The following is a 25,096-nucleotide window of genomic DNA, read 5'->3' as shown; positions in this document are numbered from 1 at the left end:
TCTTTCTCCAAAACCACTTGTGGTGTAATCACTGCTTTTATCACTGATAATTATTCTCTTTTTTCATCCTTTGCCAGTCAATATTTATGGTAAGTTTTCTAGACCAGCTGGAGAAGATTGTAAAGGTAGGAAAGTAGAGAAATACCCATTTTTCATTTTGATAATATCACTACTTTATCAGTGTCACTGCCTGAAGACTACTGGCAGTTTCAGAAGTTAATAGAATGAGAAGTTGTTTGGAACTGGTTCAAGAGAAGACACAGCATGCCTTTAATCCACTGGAGAGAAGAGGAAAAGGGAAGGCTGCCATTTGTATTATCCCTGACATTGTTGACCTGGCTTGGGAAATTAGAACCAGTAGTCATGGAAAAAGCATATCAGAAATACCATATTCTTCTGTAGGACTTCTGATTACTCTTTCACCTGAGTGTCTCCTGGATTTCTGTTTTCTATGGTAGTGATTAGACATCAGAAAGTGCTCTCAAGGATTATCTTGTGTGTGACAGAGACAAGTAAATATTGTTTCCTTCTCCTTTGTTGTATTTGTATAGTGCATAGGAGTACAAGCCAGGGAGTCAGCCTGCTGTCCTAGGCACATGTGACCCAACAAAAAGATAGTTTCAGCCTGAAAGAGAGGTTGTATTCTAAATTAGATGTCCCGTAGGAAAGATGCGCTTAGTTTCTTAGGGAAACCGAGGTAACAGTGGTTGAGGTTGTGCATTTGTATAGCAGTTGTCCCTTGGAGGAACAGAGGTAAGCGGGCAAAAAAGATGGGAAATGTGCTCCTTGAAATGGCTAGATATGTTCTGGATGTCGCTGTATGTTTTTACAGTGCTGTTGAAACCTTCTAGAGAGCTTTCTTCGAGTATTGAAGCTATGCTGGGCTTACATTAGTCTGTCCCTGTACAAACCCATGTGGGAGTTCTCCGTTTCTCAATTCCAAAATCTGACTGTGCCTTTGAAGAGATGCAGAAAACCAGATCTTTGGTTTCACAGGATTGCACTGTACTTTTTATTTAATAACTTCTGTGTGTAGAGGAAAAAGGATGATGTATCATTATCCTTTGGGTTTCAGCTTCTGTGTGATTAGTCAGGTATTTTCTGTACTCCTTTTCTGGAAATCTCTTGCTATTACCAGTGTGAGAGGAAGTACAGAAAGGGAAATTTTACCTGAGATCATGCATATCTACCTTGGCATAGTTTTGATATTCCATTTTGAGCCTAAGCCAGCTCATTGGCAAGGACGATGGCCTTCTGCAGTTTTCCCATACTCTCCTGGCACCTGGCAAGACTGGATTGTTCTTCAGATTCCCACCTGGGGTACTAAAGCATCTCTGCCATGAAGATGAAGGCAGTAATTGCCGTGCTTCAGTAGTATTTGCCCGTCTTCCCCTTCCTCTGTATGTTAATGATTTCTTCCTGTTTTATAGGGGCTTGGGGGGGAAGGTGGTTTGGGCTTGATAGGAAGGAACTGAGGGGAGACTGGGAACTTCATGCCCTGTGTGTATATCTGCTCAGCCATGCTGGGGATACCGATGGAGAGACAGCAGCTGCTCTCGCCGTGGCGTTCAGGGGGGCTGAGGGAGCACTGAGGGTTGTGCACAGACCAGGAGTAAACGTGGAGACAGCAGCCTCAAATAATGACAGCAAGGAAGCTTTGTTTTCTGGAGTTTGGTGTTTAGAAACCTTTTTAAAATAAGCCTGTTGTAATCTTGTTTATAGTAATTAAGGATTTGCTAGTAATTTAAATAGTGGGTTTTGGCAAGGTTCAGATCATCTTCTCATAGGTACTGGTAATGTAAGGATGAAAACATTTACAGAAGAATAAAAGTTAAGGAAGCAGGTAATTGACCGATTTATCAACCTTAGCAGACAATTTTTTTCTGATACATTGTGGTAGCTATGGTAAATTTACTCTGGATTGCTTACGGGCACAATCCTTTATGGTGTGTACAGCACATGAGGGCAGCTCCTTGAAATGAATGGGTGGAGGAGCAGCTAATCAGCCAGTGTGGTTTTGGTGCCTCCACTACCCTTCTGGTCAATGATTTGTCCCCTAGAAAAGTTTGGAATTGCCCTGCACAGCACAGCTCAGAGCATAGGTGACTTACGGCTTTTTCCTGGAGCTTTTAGAACAATTTTGGGAATGTGAGAACTTTCTGCAAACTTACCGCCGTTCCCAGGCCATAATGCTCAATTGCAGTTGTGATCAGGGAGTTACTTGTTTTCATTGCAAATTGTTTGTATGCAAGTGGCATGTTTGAACACTCTTCTCACTTTGGTCAGCCCGTGTTGCCAGCTCAGTTGACACTTGCAACTTCTCATTTGCTTCCTTTCCAACTGTAAGGGTGACTAAAGTCATGTTGCTGTGGTGACCCTGTCAGTTTTAAATAACTAGCCACACTAAAATGAGTTGCACATATTGAGGGTAAATCAGTGTTACAATAATCCATAGCGTAAACAGATCACTTTATTCTCAGCTGCTGTAAATTGTGAGGATTCTTGTGTCTACTTTTTACTGTTGGGGTTGTGACTGTGCTGAGGCTTGCAGGGCATTTCAGGCAGTGAAGATGCATTTTTGTCGCAGTAAAGAGTTGAGACAGCTATCACTGCAGTCAGTTCTGGGGAGGTGGCAGGTCAGGTGCAGGCCTTAATTAATTAAGATGGATTGTTAGCTGATGAAGGCACTAAGAGCAGGCAGTTTATAGATGTAGCTCAAAACTGAGAGCACAGGTATGCAAAATAGAGTGGACTACCAATTTGTTATCAAGTTAAATGAAGATTAGAAAGCAAAGCTTTCCTGCTTTTTTTGGCATCTAGAACATACAAAGTGTGATATAAGAAAATACACTATTTATGCTTAATGCCTTACTTCATTTTTGCTATGGAGGTTTCTTTTCTTGGGAAGTGCACGCTACATGAAAGTGATACCATTAAGGGTGCTTCTCCCAAATTTCTTCTGGTGTTTGCCAGTCTTGAGGATACCACTGACAGCCAAGAATAATATAATCACTTTAAGATGCCTTGAGCTATCCAGCCAGCCGATAGATCCTCTAAACCCTGTTTTATACTTAGTCTTTGTCATGGAGACTGATCATCATGGTGCCAAAAAGCACTGTAGGGTATGCAGAAAGAAATTGTGCTGGCCTTACTTGAGCTGTTCAAGGCAGAGGCTCACCTCTCTGAAAAGGAATAAATTTCCTTTATCTCTGAGCCTTTTATTCCAGGTCATAGGTCAAGTTTTTGTCTAGTTCCATGAACATTCACAGGTGCCCACCTCCTTTCTTGAAATCCATTGCCTTTTGAGGGATGCAAGGTATAAAGAACTGAGGTGGTTATTCTGCTTATCTTAATAACATAGTATTATCTTTCCATTTTCTCAAGCAGAATTGTCCAAGTGAATGGATCTTGTCTTCCATAACACCTAAACAGAACTGTATGATGATAGATTGAGAGTGCTGAGCTACTTCATTGCTTGAGCTCATAGTGATTGTCTCGTCTGACCACGGTTTTCCTTCCTGCTATCTCTTTTTCAGAGAAGTCAGCCTCAGATCTTGTCAGGGAAAAAAAAAAAAACAACCTGTATTTTGATGTCCTCTACCCAAATATAGAAGATTATGACCTAGAATCGAACTGCTACAAAGCAAGTAGCCATTTGGAAATGAGTAACTGAACCTCTGGTTTACAGATAGACTACGTTTAAGATAAGGCAGTTTTGTGTTTCTGCTTAGAATTTCCTAGTAGACACACTAGTTCTGTGTTCCATAAGCAACTTCTCAAAGAAGATTTCATTAATGACTTGCCAAAGGAATAAATTTTTTTCTCATTCATAAAGTTAATTGTCATTCAAGGATGACTTTAAAATATTATGGATTCCTATATTGACCATTTGGCAGTCATGCAATTATCTCCCACAATAATTTGATCTAGAGTGGAAGTAAGTTCCCTCATTTAGAGATCTTCTGGCTGTAGCCAGCTTTTCCAAACTGTTTGCTAGGGTTGTTTGGGGCTTCATTTCTAATGAAGGCCCATGGTGGAAAATCTTGAAATATTTCCCCTCCTTTATGAAGTAGGCTGAGATGATAGGTCTTGACTCTGTATGCTAAGGATAATAGAAGTCTTGAGAATAATGCTTAACTCTTCTTATTTTGGAGGTGCCAGCATCCCTGTTATCTTTTGGTATTCAATACTTTGTCACTGCAACAGCCTGTTGCCATAGACACGTATCTGGAGCAAAACAAATGAACAAGCAAAGTGAATTTTGGCTAGGTAGGAATAACTTTAAGGAGTTTTTAAACTTCCTTATAACTAAGAAAAGATAGAATTTCTCATCACTGTACTGAACTTAACATGTTAATGCACCCACAATGGTAAATGTGTGCTGACATAAAAGATACACTACTGCTCCAGGTGCAGGGAATCTCTCTGTGTAGACTTGTACATGGACCATTTGAACCATCAAAGATTGTTAAAGCTGACTCCCACTTCAAATAAAGCTGTGGGAATAACAGTTGATCTCCCGCATATTTAGTTTGTCCTCAAATTTATAATATTCTTTCAGAGTCTTAATCTGATACCGTAGCTGGTTTTAAAAGATACAGGGAAGCCCAAAATTTTTGATAATCTTGAATCTGGCTCAGAAGTTGCTGCCTAAAACAATGTTTGGTTTTATTTCAAATGGTTTATCATATTTTCTGTTTTCACCAGGCAAAAGAGTATTCCTTTGATATGTTAATGTACAGACTTTGGGTTTTCAGTTGGCCATATTCCTTTAGGGTATAAATCTGTCTGATCACTATCCTATGCTTTATGAAAGGTGTGCCCAAACTCAACTATAGGTTGTTATAGGATGTTCATGAGGGCCTGTGGAAGAAACTTTCAATAAGGCCAGCTGTGGTATTTTGCTCAGTCTCCATAAAAGTGTTACAAGGAGTACATCAGTACCATAAAATACGTTTTGTAAGGAACATGATTTTCTGTTGTTATACTGACACTTTATGTGCTTTATGAATCTGTCTTGGGGCTACTAGTGAGCCTTTGCACCGTAAGCTGACTTCAGAAATACTTGTTTCTTCTGAAAACCTCAATCATAAAATTCAACTGTCTTTGTCTACCTTCTCTCCAGGAGTTCTAGGTATTGGTCAAGTCAGCTGATGAAATCTTTTTGCATAGGATACTCTTTTGTGGCATACTGCCTGAGAAATGGTCTTCAAAAATATTCCCCTCCTCTAAGGCCATGTGTGTTCTGTTTCATACACACACCTCAAATACTTCAGCTCACTGAGCCTCAAATAGTGGCAAAATCCAGCTAGAACAAAGTGATTCTAAATTGTAGTGACACAAATATTATGCATATATTATTATACACATATACTATATATATGTACTTATATAGAGGTAACATTGTTAGATATGACACTGTAAGACATACTGCTCTGCCCACCTACTTTTCAGTTGCTGGTTACTGGGCCTCACTGTTAAGATATTATTTCTGGGTCTTTATGACTTTTCTTCTCCCATGAAGATGCTGCCAACCAGTACTAGAGAAGAGGTTTTTTTTAATTGGTATCAGAAGAATCTATGGTGGCCAACCCAGCTGCAGATGTCCCAGATAAGGCTTCTAAAGCAGCCCGCATGATACTGACTGCTGTGGCCACCCTGACTGCAAGGGCCAGCTCTTCTCGGAGAGGTGTGGTACATTATTGAGGTTTGGGATGCGAGGGAGATCCTCTGGTGTTTTTCGCTGATGGGACATGATATGCTTTGCACCCCAAAAGACCTCAGGAGATAGGGGGCTCAGATTGCTGACTCTTCCTTCTGCTTCCCCATTCCTGCCTCCTTCACATTTTTGTTCTGATTTCTTGTCAGAGTGAGTGGTTTTCTGCCAGATTAGTGAGTTGAAATTGGCTCACCAAGCAGTCAAACAAACAACAGACCAAATGTAAGGGAGAGCACAGGACCACCACTTCTGTCGGTCTTGAGCTTTTGTCACCTTAACAGTGTCTTCTAACTGTACTCTAAGGCAGTGCCTGTTCATTTGGTGCTTAAAATCTCTGAGTCCTAGTGGAAGCAACACTCCTCAAACACTGATCCCACAGCTACTGACTATAACCTCTTGCCTAGAACAGAACGGTTATTCTTTCTTGGAGGCAAGATGTCAAACATCCATCGTACTAGGAGTTATCTTTTGAAGAACTTGTTTTGGGGGAGATCAGACTTGTCACTAGAAGGTCCTGTCTTGTGGTCTGTCAACAGCCTTGAGAACCTTCATCAAGCAGTGACAGCTCACCTCAGGAGAAACCATGTATTTCTGTCCTCTTCCATGGACACTTAGTAAAAGAAGGCTCGTTTTGGCAGGTAACGAAACCCACTTGACGCTTTTATTCTGGGGCTTGTGGTTGAAAGGCCACTGTCTCTGTTTCCCGTTTATCACAAAATTCTTACCCTTTGAGGGAAAGGAAATAAAGGTAGTTTTATGCTGTCTGACAAGCTTTTTCAGTAATCCCGCTTTCTTCTTCCTCGGGAGAATCCATCACACCTGGATTCTGCTTTTGAGAGGAAACCAAGGTGCTGTACATGCATTTTGACCTTTTGTGGTTGTCTAGCAGTTGGCAAACCTGAATGCATGATACTTCTGCCCATTCACAGTTGTTTGTGCATATGGACAAAGCATCTTGAAGAATTCCAGTTACTGCAAGGTAATTAACTTTCTCTAATCTTGTTTGCCTTGGAGCCCTTTTTTAAAAAAGCAGTACTAGAGAAATTACTAGGTGAATATTCTGGGGTTTTCTTGTAAGTGAATTTTTTCAAAGTAACTTTAAGTTGGGGATAAAAGTAGAGGATATATGCCTTGTCTTTAAAAGCTGTGCCCTTCTTTTCCCCTCTCCTCCTTCCCTCCAGTTAGGAAAATCATTATTTTAGAAGATGTGGAGATGAAATACAGAGTCCTACCTAGGGCTTCTTTTCCTGTCTAATTGTGTGAGTATTTTCACACTTCTTAAACACAGGGGAGAAGGACAGAACAGAAGAGCTATGGCTTTTTGGCAGTTCCTTCTTGCAGCTGTGCTGCTCTTCTGGGTCAGCCTGCAGTAGAGAAATTTGGTTCAAGCACCAGCAACACTGCTAAACCATTTTGTGACGAGGTCAAGAGTTGAATAATCATCCCGTTGATAAGTGAGCGAGCCAGAAATTCCATTCAAAGAGGACAATGACTTCCTGTGCTGCTTACCTATTATAGGTCACAGAAATCATGAAGGGAAAATGGGGGACTGAGGGCACTCTAGCACATGACTGTTTATGTAACTGACTTTTAAGTTTTATTTGCTGCTGTTGATATAATAAAAGGAGTTAAGGCAGGCCTTTGCGTCTTTATTAAAATCATGATTTTCTGGGAAGCATCCCTGTGGAAAAATCAACATTGCTGCTGCTCTGGATGTATGGTCTAATCAGATGTGGCTGTAAGTGCTTTTTAGAGGTGGAGCCTGTGGGATGTCAGTGCAGTGTGCCCAGGTTCTCTGAGGCAGTCCTACAGCACCCATATCCACATGGTCTGGTGGGTGTGGGAACCCACAAAGGTTGTTCAGCTGAAAGATGTGACATTCACTTCTTATTTGAAATAGTTAAAAACTAACCTGAATACAAAAAGCGTAGTTTTGTAGGCAGCTAGACTGAGCAATTTGTATAGGGTACCACAGAATAGACTTCCCAGATGTGACTTCCACTTTCAGGCCTGTACATGCTGCTTTCTAAATTACCTCGTTGTGAAAAGGGTTTGTGTGAAGCTGACACCCAGAGGCAACGTGAACTAGAAAGTGATGTGATATTAGCAAGTGATCTCTTGTAATTATTTTTTACCATTGCTAAAATGATGCACTTACACAGTGTGCATAGTTTACCTGAAGGTATCTACTGTACTCAGTCTTTAGCTCCTTCGTTCTTTTATTGTTTGTATTATCTGGTCTGCACTAAATTCTGATGTGATGCTTGTGGCTGATAGTTCTCACTGAATGTACCATTTGCAGTTAGGACTGCAAGTTCCTCTCCTCTAACTTCATCCTGGAGCTTCTCCAGTATGTCTTATGCTTTCCTTGTTCCACTAAAACTGTGCTGCCCAGGGTGGCTAGCAACCAGTCTTTGGCAAATTTCAAGGCTTCCGTGCCAGTGGTACTTAACTGGGTTTGGCTGAAGGAAGTCAGCATCCTTCTGTATTCCAGTTCTAAAGGGTGTAAGTTGGCTGACTGTCACAGAGCTAAGATGGAGACATCATGGGCCTGTGTTCTCTTCTTGAACGTGCAGCCATCATGTGATGGGAAACTTCTCTTATTTGGATGTGATGCTGGTAGTAACAATCATGATGGAACCTGGGTTACAGTGCCTGTAAAGAGAGGGTATTCTGAAATGGACTGCCAGAAGAGCAAAGTTTGGCTTGTGGCCTGATCCATAATACTTGTTTGAAGGTTCTAAGAAAGCAGACAGGAGGGAGTAGGACATGGGAAGCCATCTTGGAGGCCAGATATGAGCACCAGTTTACTTTCTGTCTTACCTCTTCCTTGTCCCTGACTAGTTAAATGCCTTTACAGTTGTCCATGCCTTCTCTGTTGTTGGCTGCTGTTTCTCTTCATTCACTCCCTTTTTCTTGCTCTTCTTGATAAAAGTCACATGAGGCTAAGTTCTAGGTTGTTCAGATGTTGTCTCTGCCTTATTTTTGATGCATCTGCCTATTTACTTGGCTTTAAACTGATTGTTCATTTAAGTCAGTCTGTGTTTCCTCAGAACTCCTTATGGATGGCTTACTCCTTCATTTAAGTTTAATGCGTCCTTTAAAATTCTCCAGGTATCTTTGCAGAACTCCTCAGTTCCCTAGTGTAAACCTATCACTTAATCCTAGCTCTTTCAGTAGGCCTGGTTATAGTGATAATACAGAGAATGGATTATGATAGGTGTTAGAGATGGAGTAAGATAAGATGTTGGGGCAACAAATTAGGAAGATGATCTGGGTGCCAAATAGACAACAAATGCAATTCTAAACTTATTTAGATTGACACAAACTTGAATGATCGTATCTGAAGTTCTTGTATAGATCAAGATGTTTGATATCAAGATAGTAAAAATGAGGTTTGGCTCTCCTATCCCTTTAAATCCTGGTCCCGTAGATTCCTACATTTTTCTTGAAATGTAACTGCTGAAGTTAGGGCAATCTTACCTAATTTATCTCATCAGCAATTTTCCTGTGCGCATTTCTTTGAAATTACTTGACTTCTGCCTACTTATATATATTTGTTTTCATTTTCATTCTGTAATCCCACAATTACAATTTCCATATGTTGTATATCACTGTAGCATATGGATTTGCAATGTTAATTCTCTATTGAGGTTCTTTAATTTACTCATTGCACTTAATGATTAAAGTGAAATTTTATCTTTCTTAGCATGAAAATTCAGTCTCTTGGAGGTGGGTTCCTTAGCTGTAGCCTCTTCTCAGATACTTTGTGGTGGTCCAAATGGTGTTCTTTCAGTTGTGTTTTCACTGCCCATGTTTGTTGCTTAGTGCCACAGCTTGGAGACTCCTCCCCTTTTCCATGTACTGCACAGACTCTTTCTAGATCTAGCCTGCCACATTCATATTTCTCCACTCCAAGTCCTACAAAGTGGAACTGTGGATCATCTCATACTTGCCACTTTCAGGAATGGCATATGTCAGGTACAGCTAAAGTTTCCAGCATTTCAATTGGGAGGCTCAGTAATCAACAAACATGTTTGTCTTTTTCAGTTTTCAGATATAAATAGTTTGGGCAAGTTAATATTTACATTTCTATTGATACCAGGGTCAAATTCTAATCACCACTCTAAATGAAAGGGCAGATGCTCACAAAGTGAAATAATGTACTTCGGGATCAATAAGATTTGTCTGTCAAACTGATCTCTTGAAGACGAAACAGAACTTCTCTGTATTTGAAAACAAGCAGATGAGTGGGCAAGCGAGGGAAACTGGCACTTCTTCAAACAGTGCTTCTGCACACATTTGTGGCTTTGCCAGAGATTGTTTGATATCGGGCTACATCAGTGGCAGCAGTTGCCTAACAGTACTTCGGTGCCTTTTGTCATCACTGACAGGAGTGGGAAGTACTTGCGTGAGGCTCCTGGGTGCTGTGTGACGGGGTAGTTCCGAAGCATGCAGGACACCTGTAACTTCCACTAGCCTCTGCCAGTGGCAAATGTTTTGGGAAGCAGTTCCAGAACTGCCATGGAAACCAGGAAAGAGAAGCATCGACAAGTCTTGACTCTTGAATCATGTTGAGAAGAGGCAACCTGATGAGCAGTTGCGTGGTAAAAGTTGGTGAGATTCCCAGCCAGGTCTTGTTCCAAATGAAGTCAGTGAGAATTTGCCTCTGACTTTGAAGTTACCTTTTCCTGCTTTGCAACTTCCATGTTTCTTACCCAATGCTTAGCATTTCAGGCTGCAATAGAAATGAAATGCGAGTAGCTTAACATTCGTAAGTAATTTTGTAATAATAAACTATGGGATGTTTATGGTGGAGAGAAGAAATTTAAATGTGGTATTACATTTCTATTCCTAGCTGTGAGGACTTCTCACTGTAGCTTCTTAGCTGTGTTGTGAGAGAAGGGAAAAACATGTCATGCAGATGATCTGCCACAGATGTGAAATGCAGCTGAAATTTCTTGACAGGCGCATGGAGGTTGGCTCCTACATCAGACAAACCTGGTCTGGGTGTCCCGTGAACCATCTGAGTTCTGAGGGAAGGTTTTATTGAATTTGAAATCATAGGAAAGTTGGTGGATTGGGCTGATATCTCCTGGAGTTCTCAAGCTTGTTCAAACTCACAGGCTCACAAGTCAATGTGAACTAAAATCCTGCCCTGAAGGCCTTGAATGGCAACTTTGCTTAGAAATGAAATTGCCAGGCTTCACTGTTATGCTTCTAAACCAATTCACTGCTGTTTAAAAGGAGGCTTGACTGAGCTCATGATAAGACACTGATGCTGGCTTTTTCAGCATTAACCTTACAGCCTTAAAATACAGTGGACTTGATACCGCAGCAACTGAGGGAATTACTGGGAAGAGGAAAATTAGAACTGTGTCAGCAGTTAGAGGTCTGGTTTCTGGGTACAGAAAGAAAGTGCACTGGTGGAAAAAAAAAAAATCCAGATGTTTTTTGGCATAGACATGCTGCAAAGGAAATTTGCCCTTGTTATGGAGACTGCTTGGAGATTTGAGAGAGCTTGAGTGGTTGAGATCAGCAACAGGAGGGGGAGCTCTCACTGTGTTGCCCAAAGAGGAGGGAAATTCTGGACTTGGTAGCAAGCCTTTAAATGAAGAGCACTGCACTCCTGCTGCTCACTGTCCATAAAATGTTGGTGGCTGCTCTTCATATAGGCAAGACCAGTGGAGAACATGCACGTTTGGAAAAAGAAAGTCAATCCATGTCCTGTTCCTATCTCTCCTGCTATTGCTACCTTACTTTTTTGATTCCAGGCGTAGTGTAGTTGTGTTACTGTTGAAGAAAGCTGTATTGCAGCTCTGCCATAGAGGATGTACTTCCTCTCCCCCCATCGTTATTATCAACTTCGTATACCAGTGCCCTGTTTCTCAGCTACTGTAAGTGTTCCCTGAGATGTCAGCTTTAGAGAGGAGGAATATATAGTGATGAAAGTATATGTGGGGCGTTACTTCTATGGTTAGAGCAAAAATGGGTGCAGGTGAGAATGAAGAATTGATTTCCGGTGCAAGTGGGATGAGCAAGATTGAGAGATTTGTAAAACAATGTTATTTAACTGGTGTTTTAAAGTCTGGTTACAACTGGGTAGCATATCAACATCAAGAAACTCAGAGGTACACAGCAAAGAACAGAGAAGTTTGGGGGTTTAGTAAGCTGGAGATTTCTCTAAAACAAACCGACTTCCTCTTGTAACCATTTACACTTAAATATCTCTCAAACTGTAATTTTTGGATGACTTTGAAGGGAAATGGAGTTCTCCCTATTTATGGATGGGGAGCAGAGACACAGAGAGAGTAGGGCTTGTGGAGGAGAGGAGGGGTTGTTTTAACACAGAGATATGTAAGCAGACATAAGGATGTAAGTGGTAGGAGACAGGCTAGCTTTGGCTCAGAAGCTGTATAGTAGTGTCAACTCTAGGCTGCGTCCCAGAGGATGAGCCCTGCTCTTGGTGTATCAGTTCTGGCAAAGTGCCAGTAAGATGCTTTTCTGGCTTCCCATCCAGAACTTGCTTGCATCTGGGATGAGTGTACGGATTTCTCATTCGAGTGCACCCAACTGTACAGTCATGCCTCAAGTTACTTTTTAGTGTTCACAGGGTGAAAAGGGAATATGTTCAGTTCTCCTTTAACCTGCATAAGTGCTGGTTCAACTGATTAACATCTATCTTCTTCATTTGAATATGCATGCTATTGGCCTTTTTGTGCATGTTATTGTTAATCTTGCTGTGTCTGTGATGTTAACTTGGATAGCATCAAAATAATTTTAGGTGAGTGCTTTGGCTTTTGTTTTGAATAGGAAAGATGCTAGCCCCCTTCTGCTTGAATTACTAATCCAAGGCAACTGAGTGGCTTTGTTGTGGGCTATTAAAACACTGGTGAATTTTTTTTCAAAGGGTTTTGAGTGAAAGGAACTTACTGTGAGAGACTATTCCTCATATTCTGTATAAAATAAAAAAACCCAAAAACTTTGCTGTCAGAGTGTATGTTGGTATCTCTCTACACTTGTGATACATTTGGCTGGGTTTTCCCTCCTTAAATTCATTGGATCAAGAAATAATATAAATCTAAGTTTTACTTTATCAACTTCTCTCCAAGTTTTGTAATTTGCTGGAATTAAATAGGGAATCTGGGAATAATACATGATCATAGGTACAATACATATCATGCAGGCTTATTTCCAGAATGTCAGTGCAGGGTTATATTAAATCCTTTTGTTTTGCTGTAGTATGACTACAAAGATTCTTTTGTAGCTTGGGACATTGAGTCTAAAAGCAAGAAATGTGAGAGGTATCTGGCAAGAGAAGATAACATGAATTTAATTTTAGCATTGCTCTTGTTCTTAACTATGTTCTAAATGGCCATCAAGATCTGCAAATAAAGTCTTGGTCATATCTGTATGACTTTGAATACCTATCAGGAAGAAGAGCAATCCAGGGTCACAGTGATTTAAACACTGTCAGTTAGGTCTCAGGGGAGACTGGAGTGTTGCAGCTACCACAGAGGAGAAAATGTAACCAATTGCATTGAGACCAACACTTTTTTTCTCTCTTTTTTTTTTTTTTTTTTTTTTTCCCCAGCTAAATAAGTTCAGTTTAGGATGGTCTTTAAAACTTTAATATTGATGAAGAATGACAAGCAAATGACAAGCAAGTAGTGGCTATATAAGAAGAAAAAACTCCAAAGATTGGTTGTGTGTGTATGATACTCCTTTCCCAAATAGTTGGAGAGATGAGAGCTTTATCCTGCATTCATGTATTAGTCATTCCAGCTATTCAGGAATGAATTGTGTATTATTGGTACAAATTTTATTTTATTTTAGATAGGGGTCACTGCAGGATTGGGCAGAGACTTAAAGTCACTGGAAGAAACTGCTTTGAGTAGCTACTCACCTGATCTGCTTTTGAAGGTGTGCCTGTGCCAGCTGTACAAAGACACAAGCAGCCAGTAATTTCTGGGCCTGTTAAATCTCTGCTTCATACCACAGAGTTCATAATATTTTGCAGGATGTACAGACTATACCGATAATGAAATATTTGCAGTATTTGAATATATATTATGTGTGTATTGTTGCATTTAGTTGTGCTGACTGAAAGATGACAGGCTTGTCATGATTTCTTCTTCAAAGAAAGATCTATTCATTTTCAAAAATCTTTTTTCCTGGTCACTCAATCCAGGCTGATGCCAAGTTCATGCACTTTAGGGAGACATTAGGTGGCTGTTTGGGAGGGTCATGCAGAGGCCAGACATACTTCACGCAAAGAAGTTATTTTACACAGATTTGAAAGTAATACTGCTGTTCTTGGTTCCACACAGATGGTACCAGACAGGAAGAAGTGGAAGGTGAGCTCAGTGAAGAAGAACGCTGGTTTGGAAATTCTTCAGAAACTCCTTCGGAAGCATCATATGGAGAAGTCCAGGAGAACTTTAAGTTGTCTCTTGAGGACAATATCCAAGAGCAGTCCACTTCCCCAGATACATCTTTGGGAAGTGCAACTCCTAGCAGCAACACAGCGGAGCTGGGATCCATTGAAAATGAGGCACTAAGAGACACATTACAGAGCAAGGAGCACCTTTCCCCTGATGTGCCATCTCTGTGTGAAGAAGAACCTCCTGGTCCAAATAAGCCACTGAGTAGTAACCTGAGGCGGCTACTGGAGGCTGGCTCCCTCAAGCTGGATGCTGCTGTTACAGTCAACGGCAGAGTCGAGTCCCCCGTAAATCTTGGCTCAAATCTGTCCTTCTCTCCACCTGCTCATCATGCCCAGCAGCTAAGTGTTCTTGCCAGAAAGCTTGCTGAGAAACAGGAACAAAGTGACCAATACAATGCAAGTAGTCACTTTATATGGAATCAAGGTAAGTGGTTGCCAAACTCAACCACCACCTGTGGTTTGTCCCCTGATTCAGCTATCCTGAAACTGAAAGCCGCAGCCAATGCCGTTCTGCAGGACAAATCTCTTTCAAGGACTGAAGACACTATAAGATTTGAATCCTTTTCCTCACCTTTTAGTTCTCAGTCAGCCAGCTCCACGTTGGCAGCTTTATCTAAGAAAGTGAGTGAAAGAAGCATGACTCCTGGGCAGGAGCACCCGCCTCCGGCTAGTTCTTTCCTTTCTCTGGCTTCCATGACCTCTTCAGCTGCCCTTCTCAAGGAGGTTGCTGCAAGGGCTGCAGGCACCCTCTTGGCTGAGAAGAAGAAATCACTGGTTGCTGAGGATCCCCTGCAGCTTTCAGAGATGAAGCAAGAGAAAGCAACGCCACCACAGTCTTTGGAATTATTGTTGCTGCCAGTCCCTAAGGGAAGAGCATCCAAACCCACTAGTACAGGTATGGATACAGTTTGAGCCACTGAGTAGAATGTATTTGTTTTGCTATAGGCTTATGTAACATCTCTTCAATGGGTCTGGATTTGGTTTTATTCCAGGTATTATGAGAATGAGAAATAGGTACTTTAGGTAAACAATAGAAAAGATTTTTAAAATACCACTTAAAGAACAAACTGTCACAAATCTTTCTGTATTTGAAAGATGTGAGTGTATGGTTCAGTTCTTTTTTTTTTTTATTCCATACAATGGTATTTCCCCCTCTTACAAAGTTCAGAATAAATCCACAAAAAATATTTAATGGAGAAGATCAAAGAATCTCTGTGAGGGAGCTCACGGTATCAGTGATCATGGACAAAACTAGTGCTTTTGAAATACTGGACAAGGGAGAATTGTCCCTCCTGCTGTCTCTGTCACAAATGGACTTTTGTATAATCGCTTACTACCCTGTCCTAATTTACCAGAGTATATTATTATGTTGCCACTTTTCATTAAAATTTTTTGCAGCAGTTCAGTATTTTACAATCCTTTGTTGTTTAAAAAAAAAAAAAAAAAGGGAATTGCATTTCTCTAATTTGCTCAGCAAGAACCATTTTACAGTTCTGACTTCCCTCCACCAGTTCCAGCTGTTGGTCAAGGAATCAGGCTTATAGGGAATAAGAAGAAACAGTCTTGGTAACAAAAGTTTTCAAGAACTGGCAAGCCATGCAGGGAAATTTAAATGATCCATCTTCGAAATAAGGAAGAAGAAGGTATCTTTCATCTCTTTCTATAAAAAGTTCACATTATGGATTCATATTTTTGGTAGAACATACAGCTTCAGGTGTTGTCAGTGTTCTCCCTGGAGTGGCGTTCTGCTGCAGAGGGGAAGGGAGCATGACAGCTCTTTTCACAAGATGCACGAAGTGGTTCTGTATGTTAGGGCTTTATCAGGCTGTGTTTTATCAGGAATACTAGCTTGACCGTACAGGCGGAGCTAGCCAGTGTACAGACATGAAAGTTGAAATGGGCGTTGTATAATTGCACGGCTGTCTTTCTGACCTACCCTTTTTGTTTAGGAGTATTATGAGGTCTGATCTGTCCCTCTGCAGCTCTCGGTAAAAACTCCTGGGGTAGAAGCTATTGGATGCACAGCAATGCTCCTTCCTCCCTTGGATGAGGAGAGGGAGGGATGCGATGAGATGCAGCCGGTACCAGTTTTTTGCTCTGAGTTACATGTGTTCTACAAATGCTTTGCTGGTGTGTTTTGTCAAGACAATTAAAGTGGCATGGGTCTGGCCTAAGGTTTTCATTAGTTTAGATGAAGTCCTTTTTGGAGTAACATAAGCTAAACCAAGAAAATATGGGAACAGGATGGCTACACCAGTGTGACTGTGGTCATTAATTTAATGTAACTTAATGTAAGAAGGGCAGCAATGTATAGAAAAGGAGTAAAGACAAAATTTATTTGAAGTTATTAGTTTATTTCCTGCTGGAGAAAAGGCTGTTCACAGTGTAAGTTTTTACTGGGGAAAAGTAAATGGTTATAGTAAAATCCAGGTTCTGTGTTGGACCAACAAACTGTGGGATTTGTCTGTGCAGCTTATACTAGGGGAGTGCTCTGTACCAGCGTGCAAGTGTGCTGGTAGCAATGGCACTTTATAAACTAGCTCTGATGCAGCAAATTCCTAGCAGCAATTCTCTTTGCTGAAGGCCCAAGCATACTGTGTTACTAAAAGATAACAATGGGGGCTGACTGCCTCAGGTCCTTGGTAACCAAGGAACAACTATTCTTTTTTTTTTTTTTTTTTTTTTTTATAATATATGGGACTAGTATCCCAAGAGGAAGGGTGTTTCCTTTCAGTTCATACGCACTGGGCCAATGCCAGTTGGCATCCAAGCAAACTTTATAGTGTAATATTAATAACAAAAGTTCTTTAAGTCCATTTTCTGATATGCTATTAAGTTTTTTTCCTTACTAAATATGAAGCGACTGAAAACAAAAAGCAAGCTGTTCGTTAGCATATCTGGATGTTGACTATGGAAAGCCAGACTCCTTGATTCCTTCAGCTGTGGAGAAATGCGGCTTGCAAAAAAAGCTCACTGTTTAGTAACCTTTGCTTGAAGACTTCACTTCTGTAAAAAGTTGAGTAGGGCAGCTGAGTGTGTATATTTGCCATGAAAATAAATGTCACACGTTCCTGATTCCTTTTGCACCTATGACCTTATGGCACTAAAAGCAAAAAATAATATTTCATTTTATAATGTTTTATCTTTTTGTGTCTGTCTGATTGCTCCTTGAGACCTGTTTTTTTTGTCTTGTCCCAGAGAGAGACATCTTTTCCCAGTAGGCATAGCTTGAGAGGTGGGTTTTTTTCCCTTCCCATATTTTGAACTTTTAAGGCACTGGTGAGCTTACCTTGTTGTTACAAGTCTGATTCACTTACCCACCAGCAACATCTAGCTTTGGTTATGAGATCGATACTCAGTGAGATTAATTAGATGTGGACAAGTAAGGAACTACTTGCTCAGAATTATTTCAGTCAAGAAACTGTAGCATGGCTTATCAGAGCACCTCTGAAACTGCATGTCAGGTTTGGTGGACCTAATCATTACTTGCATAGGTTATAAAAAGTGGTACAGAGAAGACTTAACTTTTCTATCAATCTGTTAATATTGCCAATTTTACAAAATGCTCATGTGTTTGGGAGGAAATTTAAAAGAAAGCCTGGAATATCTGTTAAAGTTCTGATGTTGTTTTTGAAAGTGTGGGTGGCAGACCCTTCTTTTACCGACTGAATGCTTGTTTGGTGTTAACTTTTTGCCTGCAATGCTTGCAGCTTTGATCCTGAAGCTTCTTTGGGAAGCACCGACTGATTCTCTCCTCACTGGAGTCACTCTTTCCAACTAATGGACACCATGTGACATAAAACAGACATCAATATAAATGAAGGAAAGTTGAAGCCCACAATTTTCTTCTTATGTTGAGGTTTATGTAGCATAGTAAAGAGCTAACATGTTCAGCTTTGGAGAGCATTAACATAATTCCTGTGTACCCTTCGTTGTCATTGGTGAAGTCACATGCATTCAGTCCAGTTCTTTGCATATTTTGTAATGTGCTAAATTACTGTTGATCCATCTTGTTTGCAGATTTATTTTTAATGGGGTGGAAAACAGGTAATAGCTTGTTACACGTTTCTTTTCTGGATCCTTTGTGATGATAACCACAGGCTAGAGAAAAGATATGATAGAAGGAAAAGAAAGGATAGGTAAAAATGCTACCAATATATTTTTTTCTGTGGTTTGTCTTTCTCCTGCCTTTTGTGAAGAAGTAAAGATATTTAAAAACTGAAACACAAGCAATTATAGCATTGGTTTTGGCTTACTATTTAAAGGTGCAGAGAGGGGAGCAATTTGATAATATGTTCAGTGTGATAGAATATTTCACGAGGAGAATTTTGGAACTTGCAGAAGTGCATGCTTTGACAATGTGTCCTTTTTTTTACTTTCATAATAACTACCTAATCAGTTGAATTATGGTGGTTTTGTTTCCTACCTAATAGCAAGAGTTTTATTTTAGGCTATGACAAATCTTTCTGGAGGTTTTTATCACTTGGTTCCTCATCAAGGGAATTTGATGTTTGCTATATCCTTATCAGTAGGAAATAACTGATAATAATGAGATTAAATATTCTGAGAGAATTTCTAAATAGCAGGATGCACATTGCTGAGCTCTGGATATTTGAAAATAGTCTGCCTCTTACAGTGAGGAAAAAGGTTTCCGAATCCACAGTAATACTAGGCCTTTCTTTATAAGCAGAAGAAATCGTGGTGAGAGGATGAATGGAGGGTTAGTTGTGTGAAGTCAGCAACAAGGAATTTCTCTTTCCTTCAACCTTGTGATGATTCCACACTCAGTAGACTAACCATACTTGCCTGATAAATGCCACCAAATCCTTTTCTTAGGTGAATGGGGCAGTAAAGCAAAGTGCAAGCATTTAGGAAGGCAGTAGATTTAAACCCCTGGCAACTAGAGGAGCAGAAGGAAACCCACAACCCAAAGACACCTGATGGCTGAAGTTGCAGCAGCATCTGCTCAAGCCACAACTGAACAATTTCACCAGCAGGGGTTCTGCGGTCATTCACTTCTGGAGTTAAATATATCTGATACACAATACCAGCATGCTTTTCAGTTAGGTTGTGGATTGCTCTGTGCTTTATATCCCGCTCCCCTGCTGGCTAACAATCAGATATGGAAATGGATCATTTTTTTAAGTTAAGCATATTTTCCATACCCTACTACAACCGGCCTTTGATAGGAAATGAAGCTGCAAAGTGACAATTATGAGAGACATCCATCTCAGTTCAGTTAAATTATAAGGAACATTAGGACCAGGTGAGATAGAGTAGCATCCCCTACTGATTAGCCAGAGGATGTTTGGGACATTAACCTTTATAAATTATGATGACCTTTCTGAGAGGGAGAATAACTAGATTAAGGGGAAAAGGGATGTGCAGGGGGGAGGAACTGAAATTTCTGGTACATGTTGTTTAACTGATGTGTCTCTTTGCAGATGAAATTCTAGCAAAAAATTGAAAAATGATATCTTGAGTGTGTTTACAAGGGGAAAGTACTCGACAAGTGGCTGTAAAGGATCCTCTCTTTTTCTTCCCTCTTCTGCTAAGCCTCAGAAGAAGAAGGAGGAAAACCTTTCCAGTGTCCGATCTGTGGTTTGGTTATCAAGAGGAAGAGTTACTGGAAACGGCACATGGTGATTCATACAGGTTTGAAAAGTCATCAGTGTCCACTCTGTCCATTTCGCTGTGCACGCAAGGACAATCTCAAATCACACATGAAGGTAGGGGAAGTGTTTACTGGCAATCAAAACACTTGAATCATCAATCGAAAAATGATAGTATAACAAGCCTATTGCATTTGCATTTGCAAGAATAAAATTTCCCTAGTTGTACTACTAATGATGCCTTTATTTAAATAAAGACCATAAAAAGAGAAAGAAAGAACTTTTTTTCCTTTGCTTGCCTTTCCATTTTACGCAATGTGGAAACTGCCTTGGGTCATGTCAACTTGATGCAGCACAAGCTGTCTGTGACTGATTTAGCTCTGGACCTGGAACCACCAGAAACAGGGATGCTAGCTGAGATGTGACCATGCAAACACAGCAGTGCTGCTTTTCAGGATGCCAGCTAGTATCTCTGCATGCCATTACATCACACTAAGTGGGCATACCAACTTGGCCAGCACTAGCAGGGGATCTCTCCATTATGTTCTACAGACAGGCCTGCAGTTTGACTTTTTCTCAGTGTGTTTTTTAACTGCAGGCACTTCAGCAGTGAAGCATCCAAACCAAAATGAATGACAGATTATACTGTAATGTTTTGTTTTCAAGTGTTCCCATTAAATTTAAAGCATGCTTTTAACTCAGCCTAAGTTTTAGGCTCAAACTGAAGATGACCTTTTGAAGGAAGCCACATCTGTGTTGATAGAAAAAAATATGAAATGTAAAGAAACTCTTTGTCTGCTTAGCTGAAGTACTACATAGTTGCAACATTCAAAGTGCCTAGTCTTTCAAGTTGTAGAACATGCTTGGTGAAGTAAAAATCATGTGTCCCATTAGCCCATGGATGAAGAAGCTGAAGTTCAGAAAGTCTCCCTTGTTAATGCAGTTGAGTTTTATAATAACAGTGAAATGTTTTATTATAGTTAGTATTTTGTCTCTTTAAGACAAATGTGTGTAACAGAGTACCAGACTGGTGTGGAGGGGGACAGAAATGCCTTTTCAGCTTTTATATATGCTATTGCAGAATCTGAGATCACTAGACAGGAGTCTAACCTTGCTTACACCCAAGTAACTATTCACTTCAGTGTAAATGATTCAGATGATTCCACTGATCACAACAGCAGATCTTGCTGTATTTCAGGTCTTTGCTAGGTCTGAAATCATCCCCCTAAAGTCTGAAGGCTCATCCCTTAACGCTCCTACTGTGGATCAATGCAATATTCTTGGGTGTATCATGCTAATTCTTATCAGGTACCAAGTAGGTTTAGTGTTTATGGCCCTTCCTTTCAGGGTTTGGTGTTCCGTGTTGACTAGAGGGCACAGATGGCCGTCCAGAGTAGAAGATGAGTAGAAAGAATATGAACACAGCATGATAAGAAAATGTTTTTTTTTTTTTTTTTTATTTCAGTTGCTGACAGCCTAAAAGCTTGCTATTCCCTGGCAAAGACCTGTTATTGTCCCCTGCTTGGTAAAGGACATCCCTATTATTCCCTGCAGAAATTTTTGTTGTCTGCTTTTTTTGCCTTTTTGGAATTATTATTTGAAGGTTGAGGGCCTATCCCTTCCTTTTTGGCATGGTGATTTCCATAGGTGGAAATGGGTAGAATGTTGGAGAAAATGAAGAACTTTTTCCCTGTCTCTGTGTGCTATCAAATTGATGGCTATCTGAAGCCCTTGTGCTCTTTTCTGCTCCCCACCTAACATAAACACCTTCATTTAACTGAGCCCATGTCATCTTAAAACAGACCCCTTGTACAAACATGTGACATGTAGTGTTAATTATTTGGTAATATAGTAATTATTACCAAGTGATGCTCAGTTAGATATCATCAAGGTCAGAGTCAGGCCTAGAGCTGCTTGACACAATGTAAGAAATTAAAACCTCCTTTAGCCTTCCTTACCTTGGAGTTAAGATCTGAAGTCTCCTCAGTCAGTGCAGTCCAGTTATGCAGGTCATGGTGGAATCGGTGGTCTTTGCTGGTAAAACTGCTCCCTATTTAAGATTAAGGCAGTTGTCTTACAAAACTAGACGGTCTGTATTTGTTTTTTTGTCCTTGTTATAGTCTTATGGATAGATGTAAAGAATCACAAGCACAAGAATCTGAAATATAATGTTTTACCTTAATTTCAATATGTTTGATACACTTTTCTCAACTGAGTAGGCCATCCGTAAAAATGTTTTTTCTGTCACATCAAAATTGAAGCAGGTGAATGAGGTGGGGGCATATTAGTCATGTGTCAGACATAATTTGAATTCCCTTTGGTGAAAGTGTAAATTGATAACAAGATTAAAAATAAAAAATATCAGATTTCTCATTATAAAAAAGTGCAGCTTTTAAATCTGTATGTAAATAAGTATAAGATTATAATAACTGACACATATATAAGCCAACAGTGTTCAAAATGGAATGAATACACATCAGAAATGGTACAACACAGCTGGAAGCTACTTAGGATGCAGTGTTTATGCCAGTCGGATGTTTCAGTTCTCTTTGTTGCCTTAGGATCCTTTGGGAGCTAACTGGCCTTATCTCCTTCCTGGCAGGCAACCCATGAAGGTAGAGCTTCCTCTAGCTCTCCATCCCTCTCTTCCTCCCCATGAGTCAACTGCGGCTACAGGTGAAGGCACGTTTTTCAAAACCAAAAAGGCTACTCAAAATTTAGGGTACTAGGCTGATGTCTGTCATTCATTATCAGCAAATTTTTATTCTGGGATGCTGTTACAAGCCAAGCTTTTTTCCTTTATGCTACTCTTTGGTTTTCAGGTTTTATGTTCTATTGATAAGGATGACAGGCAAATCCTGTTGAGGTGTTTTGTCCAGCTGCAGTCCTTAAAATCTAATAGTGTTGTCTTTGTTGTCCCCCTGGGCAGCATAGCCATGAGCTGAAGCACCTCCTTTTTTTTCTAGGCTCTTGTAGATATTTTCTGTTGAAACTGGTTATTTAGAGATTTAACTTCCATGAGTGGTTTGTGTGTGTCCATATGGGCCTTCCTTATTGTGTGTATCTTTAGGCTAACGAATGATAACTATATAATATAAATACTGTGTAATTTTATATGTAATTATAACATGTCAAACTGATTGACCCAGAATACAACATTGCCAGCATTATTGGTGTCTTGTCCCCTGCTAGAGAAAAATCTCAATAGAGAGCTGGATTGATTCCAGCCCTGACCCATATTCAGATCTACATGTGCTACCCACCATGCTGATGAAGTGTTCTTCCTGTAAGGGCACTTTGCCAGGACCCACTCACAACTGGAGGCGAGGAAGTGAAAGGCAAGAAGGGAAGCAGAAGGAAAGTTTCCACACAGATACACAATGAACAAGGGAGGCTGAGTAGACTGCCTTTTAAGGCACACAGTGTTATCTATAATTGTTATATTGCATTTAGATTCCACAGTGATAGGCACCTTAGAAAAATCCAAAAATAGACACAGTACGGAATTTTATTAGTCTGTTTTGGAGACAAATTATAGTACATACATAACCACAAGTTTTGGCCCTTATCCCCAGGAATCTGCTTGATCTAGACTTGATTCTGCTATCATAGCATGGTTTCCAGGGGTGCTGAGAATACTCAGAATGAATGGGTAACTGAGAGGTGTCGTGTCCAAGCAGGCAACAAGGGTTGTGCTTGAGTCCTTCTCTCTGCTTATCTAAACATATATTCAGTTGGAATATATTGTTTTCTTCTTGAGAGAATCTTATGTACTACTTCTGCAGAAATCAACAGAAAGGGGTGGTGTAATTCAACAAGATGTATTGAGGCTTTTCTATTTTTCCTGGTAGGGAAGTAGGGATTAAATTTACCTCGGAGCAATACCACAAGCATCAGTCAGATTTTGGCCAATTGGTGTCTTTGGATCATGCACATATCTTCCTCAGCAATTGGTGGACGGATAGGGTGTGAGATCATACAGATATGTTCCAAGAAAGCAACAGGATATTAGCCTGAGTACTTGGAAGGAGGAATGAGGAAGAGGAGCATATGGCCAAAAATAATATCTATAAATGTTCCTTGTGCTGCTATATAGACATAAGGCAGAAATGGGTGAGCCAGCTCTTCTAGCAGTGGAAAAGAAGTTTGGCATTGTGAACATGTGCTGAAGCATGATGGTATGGCAGAAAATGAGGGAAGGGAAGATTAAGCTTAACAGAAGAGTTAGATGCAATGGCAGACAGGTCACATGATGCTCAACCACGGGATCTTCCTGTTTCTGTTGTGTATGAAGTGGGACCATGTAGTGAAATCTCAGATTAATGTGCCTGTGTAATATGGAGAGGGTTATAATCAGCCTCCTGGTTAGGGAGAAGCTGTTAATTACATGATAGTGGGAATAAGGAAAGGCCCTGAAGAATGTAGGCAGGTGCTCACTACCCCTTAGTGATTTGTTTTTCCCCCTTTCTTCCTCAGTTAGGGTCAGACAACTGAATAAACATTCCTGATCTGTTTTGGTTTGAAGTATAGGACAGGTTATTTTAAAGCATCTTTGCCATATTGGGAGAAGGAGGTTGACTGTGTTTTTTGGGAGGGTTTTTTGTTTAGTTTGGTTTAAGCTAACCTTAAAGAGCCCTGGGAGGCACCTGTGATTCCATTACCGCCCCTCAGCCGAGGGGAGGTAATGCAAACTTGCACAGCTTTTCAACAAGTGAAATCTGTGCCTTGAGTCTCAACCAGGTACCCCAAGTGACTTCAAATATCTGCCTTTTAATCTTGTCACTTTTTGCATATGAGATGAGGGTAAGACAGGGTATGCATTGATACCTGAAATCCTAAAGAAGAAAAGAAAAAAAAAATATTTTGTTTGGAACACCTAGTCCAGTCCTGCCCTGCAGAGAGGCTTTTTTTTCCTCTGCTTTCAAGCAAAGCAAGGAAATAGTTTCAAAAAGAAAATACTATATAAATAATGTATGTGTCCTGAGGGGAAGGATCATATCAAAACTAGCACCATAGCATTAAACTTTTGAAAGTGCAATATTTTAAAAATGAGGGAACCTGTCAGAAAGGAGCATGAAATGAAAAAGAAGAGGGCACAAGATAGATGCAAAATGGAGACCTCTCAAGCGTACTTAAATGCAGTCGCATAATAAGGCATTTTACTAAAAGCGATTAAAAAAAAAAAGGGGGGGGAAAAATCAGTGGGTAGGCAGGTATGGCTAAATGGCTAGGTTGTAGTAGTTGTTGGTTGTAGCAGTTGCTTAAACAGATGCCCCTCATGGAAATCTTAATCCACTTGAAAATTGGTGAGAAAAATAA

At 40.3% G+C, this 25,096-nt stretch overlaps 1 protein-coding gene across 6 annotated transcripts in view; it reads left to right on the top strand.

The window, feature by feature from the left end:
* ZNF827 (zinc finger protein 827) overlaps positions 1–25,096 on the top strand; it is a 111,882-nt gene that overhangs the window by 11,857 nt on the left and 74,929 nt on the right. For 5 of the 6 annotated variants that reach the window (XR_012623208.1, XM_074823759.1, XM_074823758.1 and 2 more), the window contains 2 exons: positions 14,050–15,060; positions 19,722–19,894. Coding sequence is in view for 5 of the 6 variants with exons in the window: in XM_074823759.1 (XP_074679860.1) it covers positions 14,050–15,060; positions 19,722–19,894 (1,184 nt within the window). In the remaining variant the exon portion in view is untranslated. The remainder of the gene's footprint in view (positions 1–14,049; positions 15,061–19,721; positions 19,895–25,096) is intronic. The other variant, XM_074823760.1, reaches the window with a different exon arrangement.

This window comes from Strix aluco, chromosome 4 (assembly GCF_031877795.1).
Source record: "Strix aluco isolate bStrAlu1 chromosome 4, bStrAlu1.hap1, whole genome shotgun sequence".
NCBI classification, from domain to species: domain Eukaryota; kingdom Metazoa; phylum Chordata; class Aves; order Strigiformes; family Strigidae; genus Strix; species Strix aluco.
The sequence above is the reverse complement of the archived record's forward strand: the minus strand, read 5'-3'. Positions and strand labels throughout refer to the sequence as shown.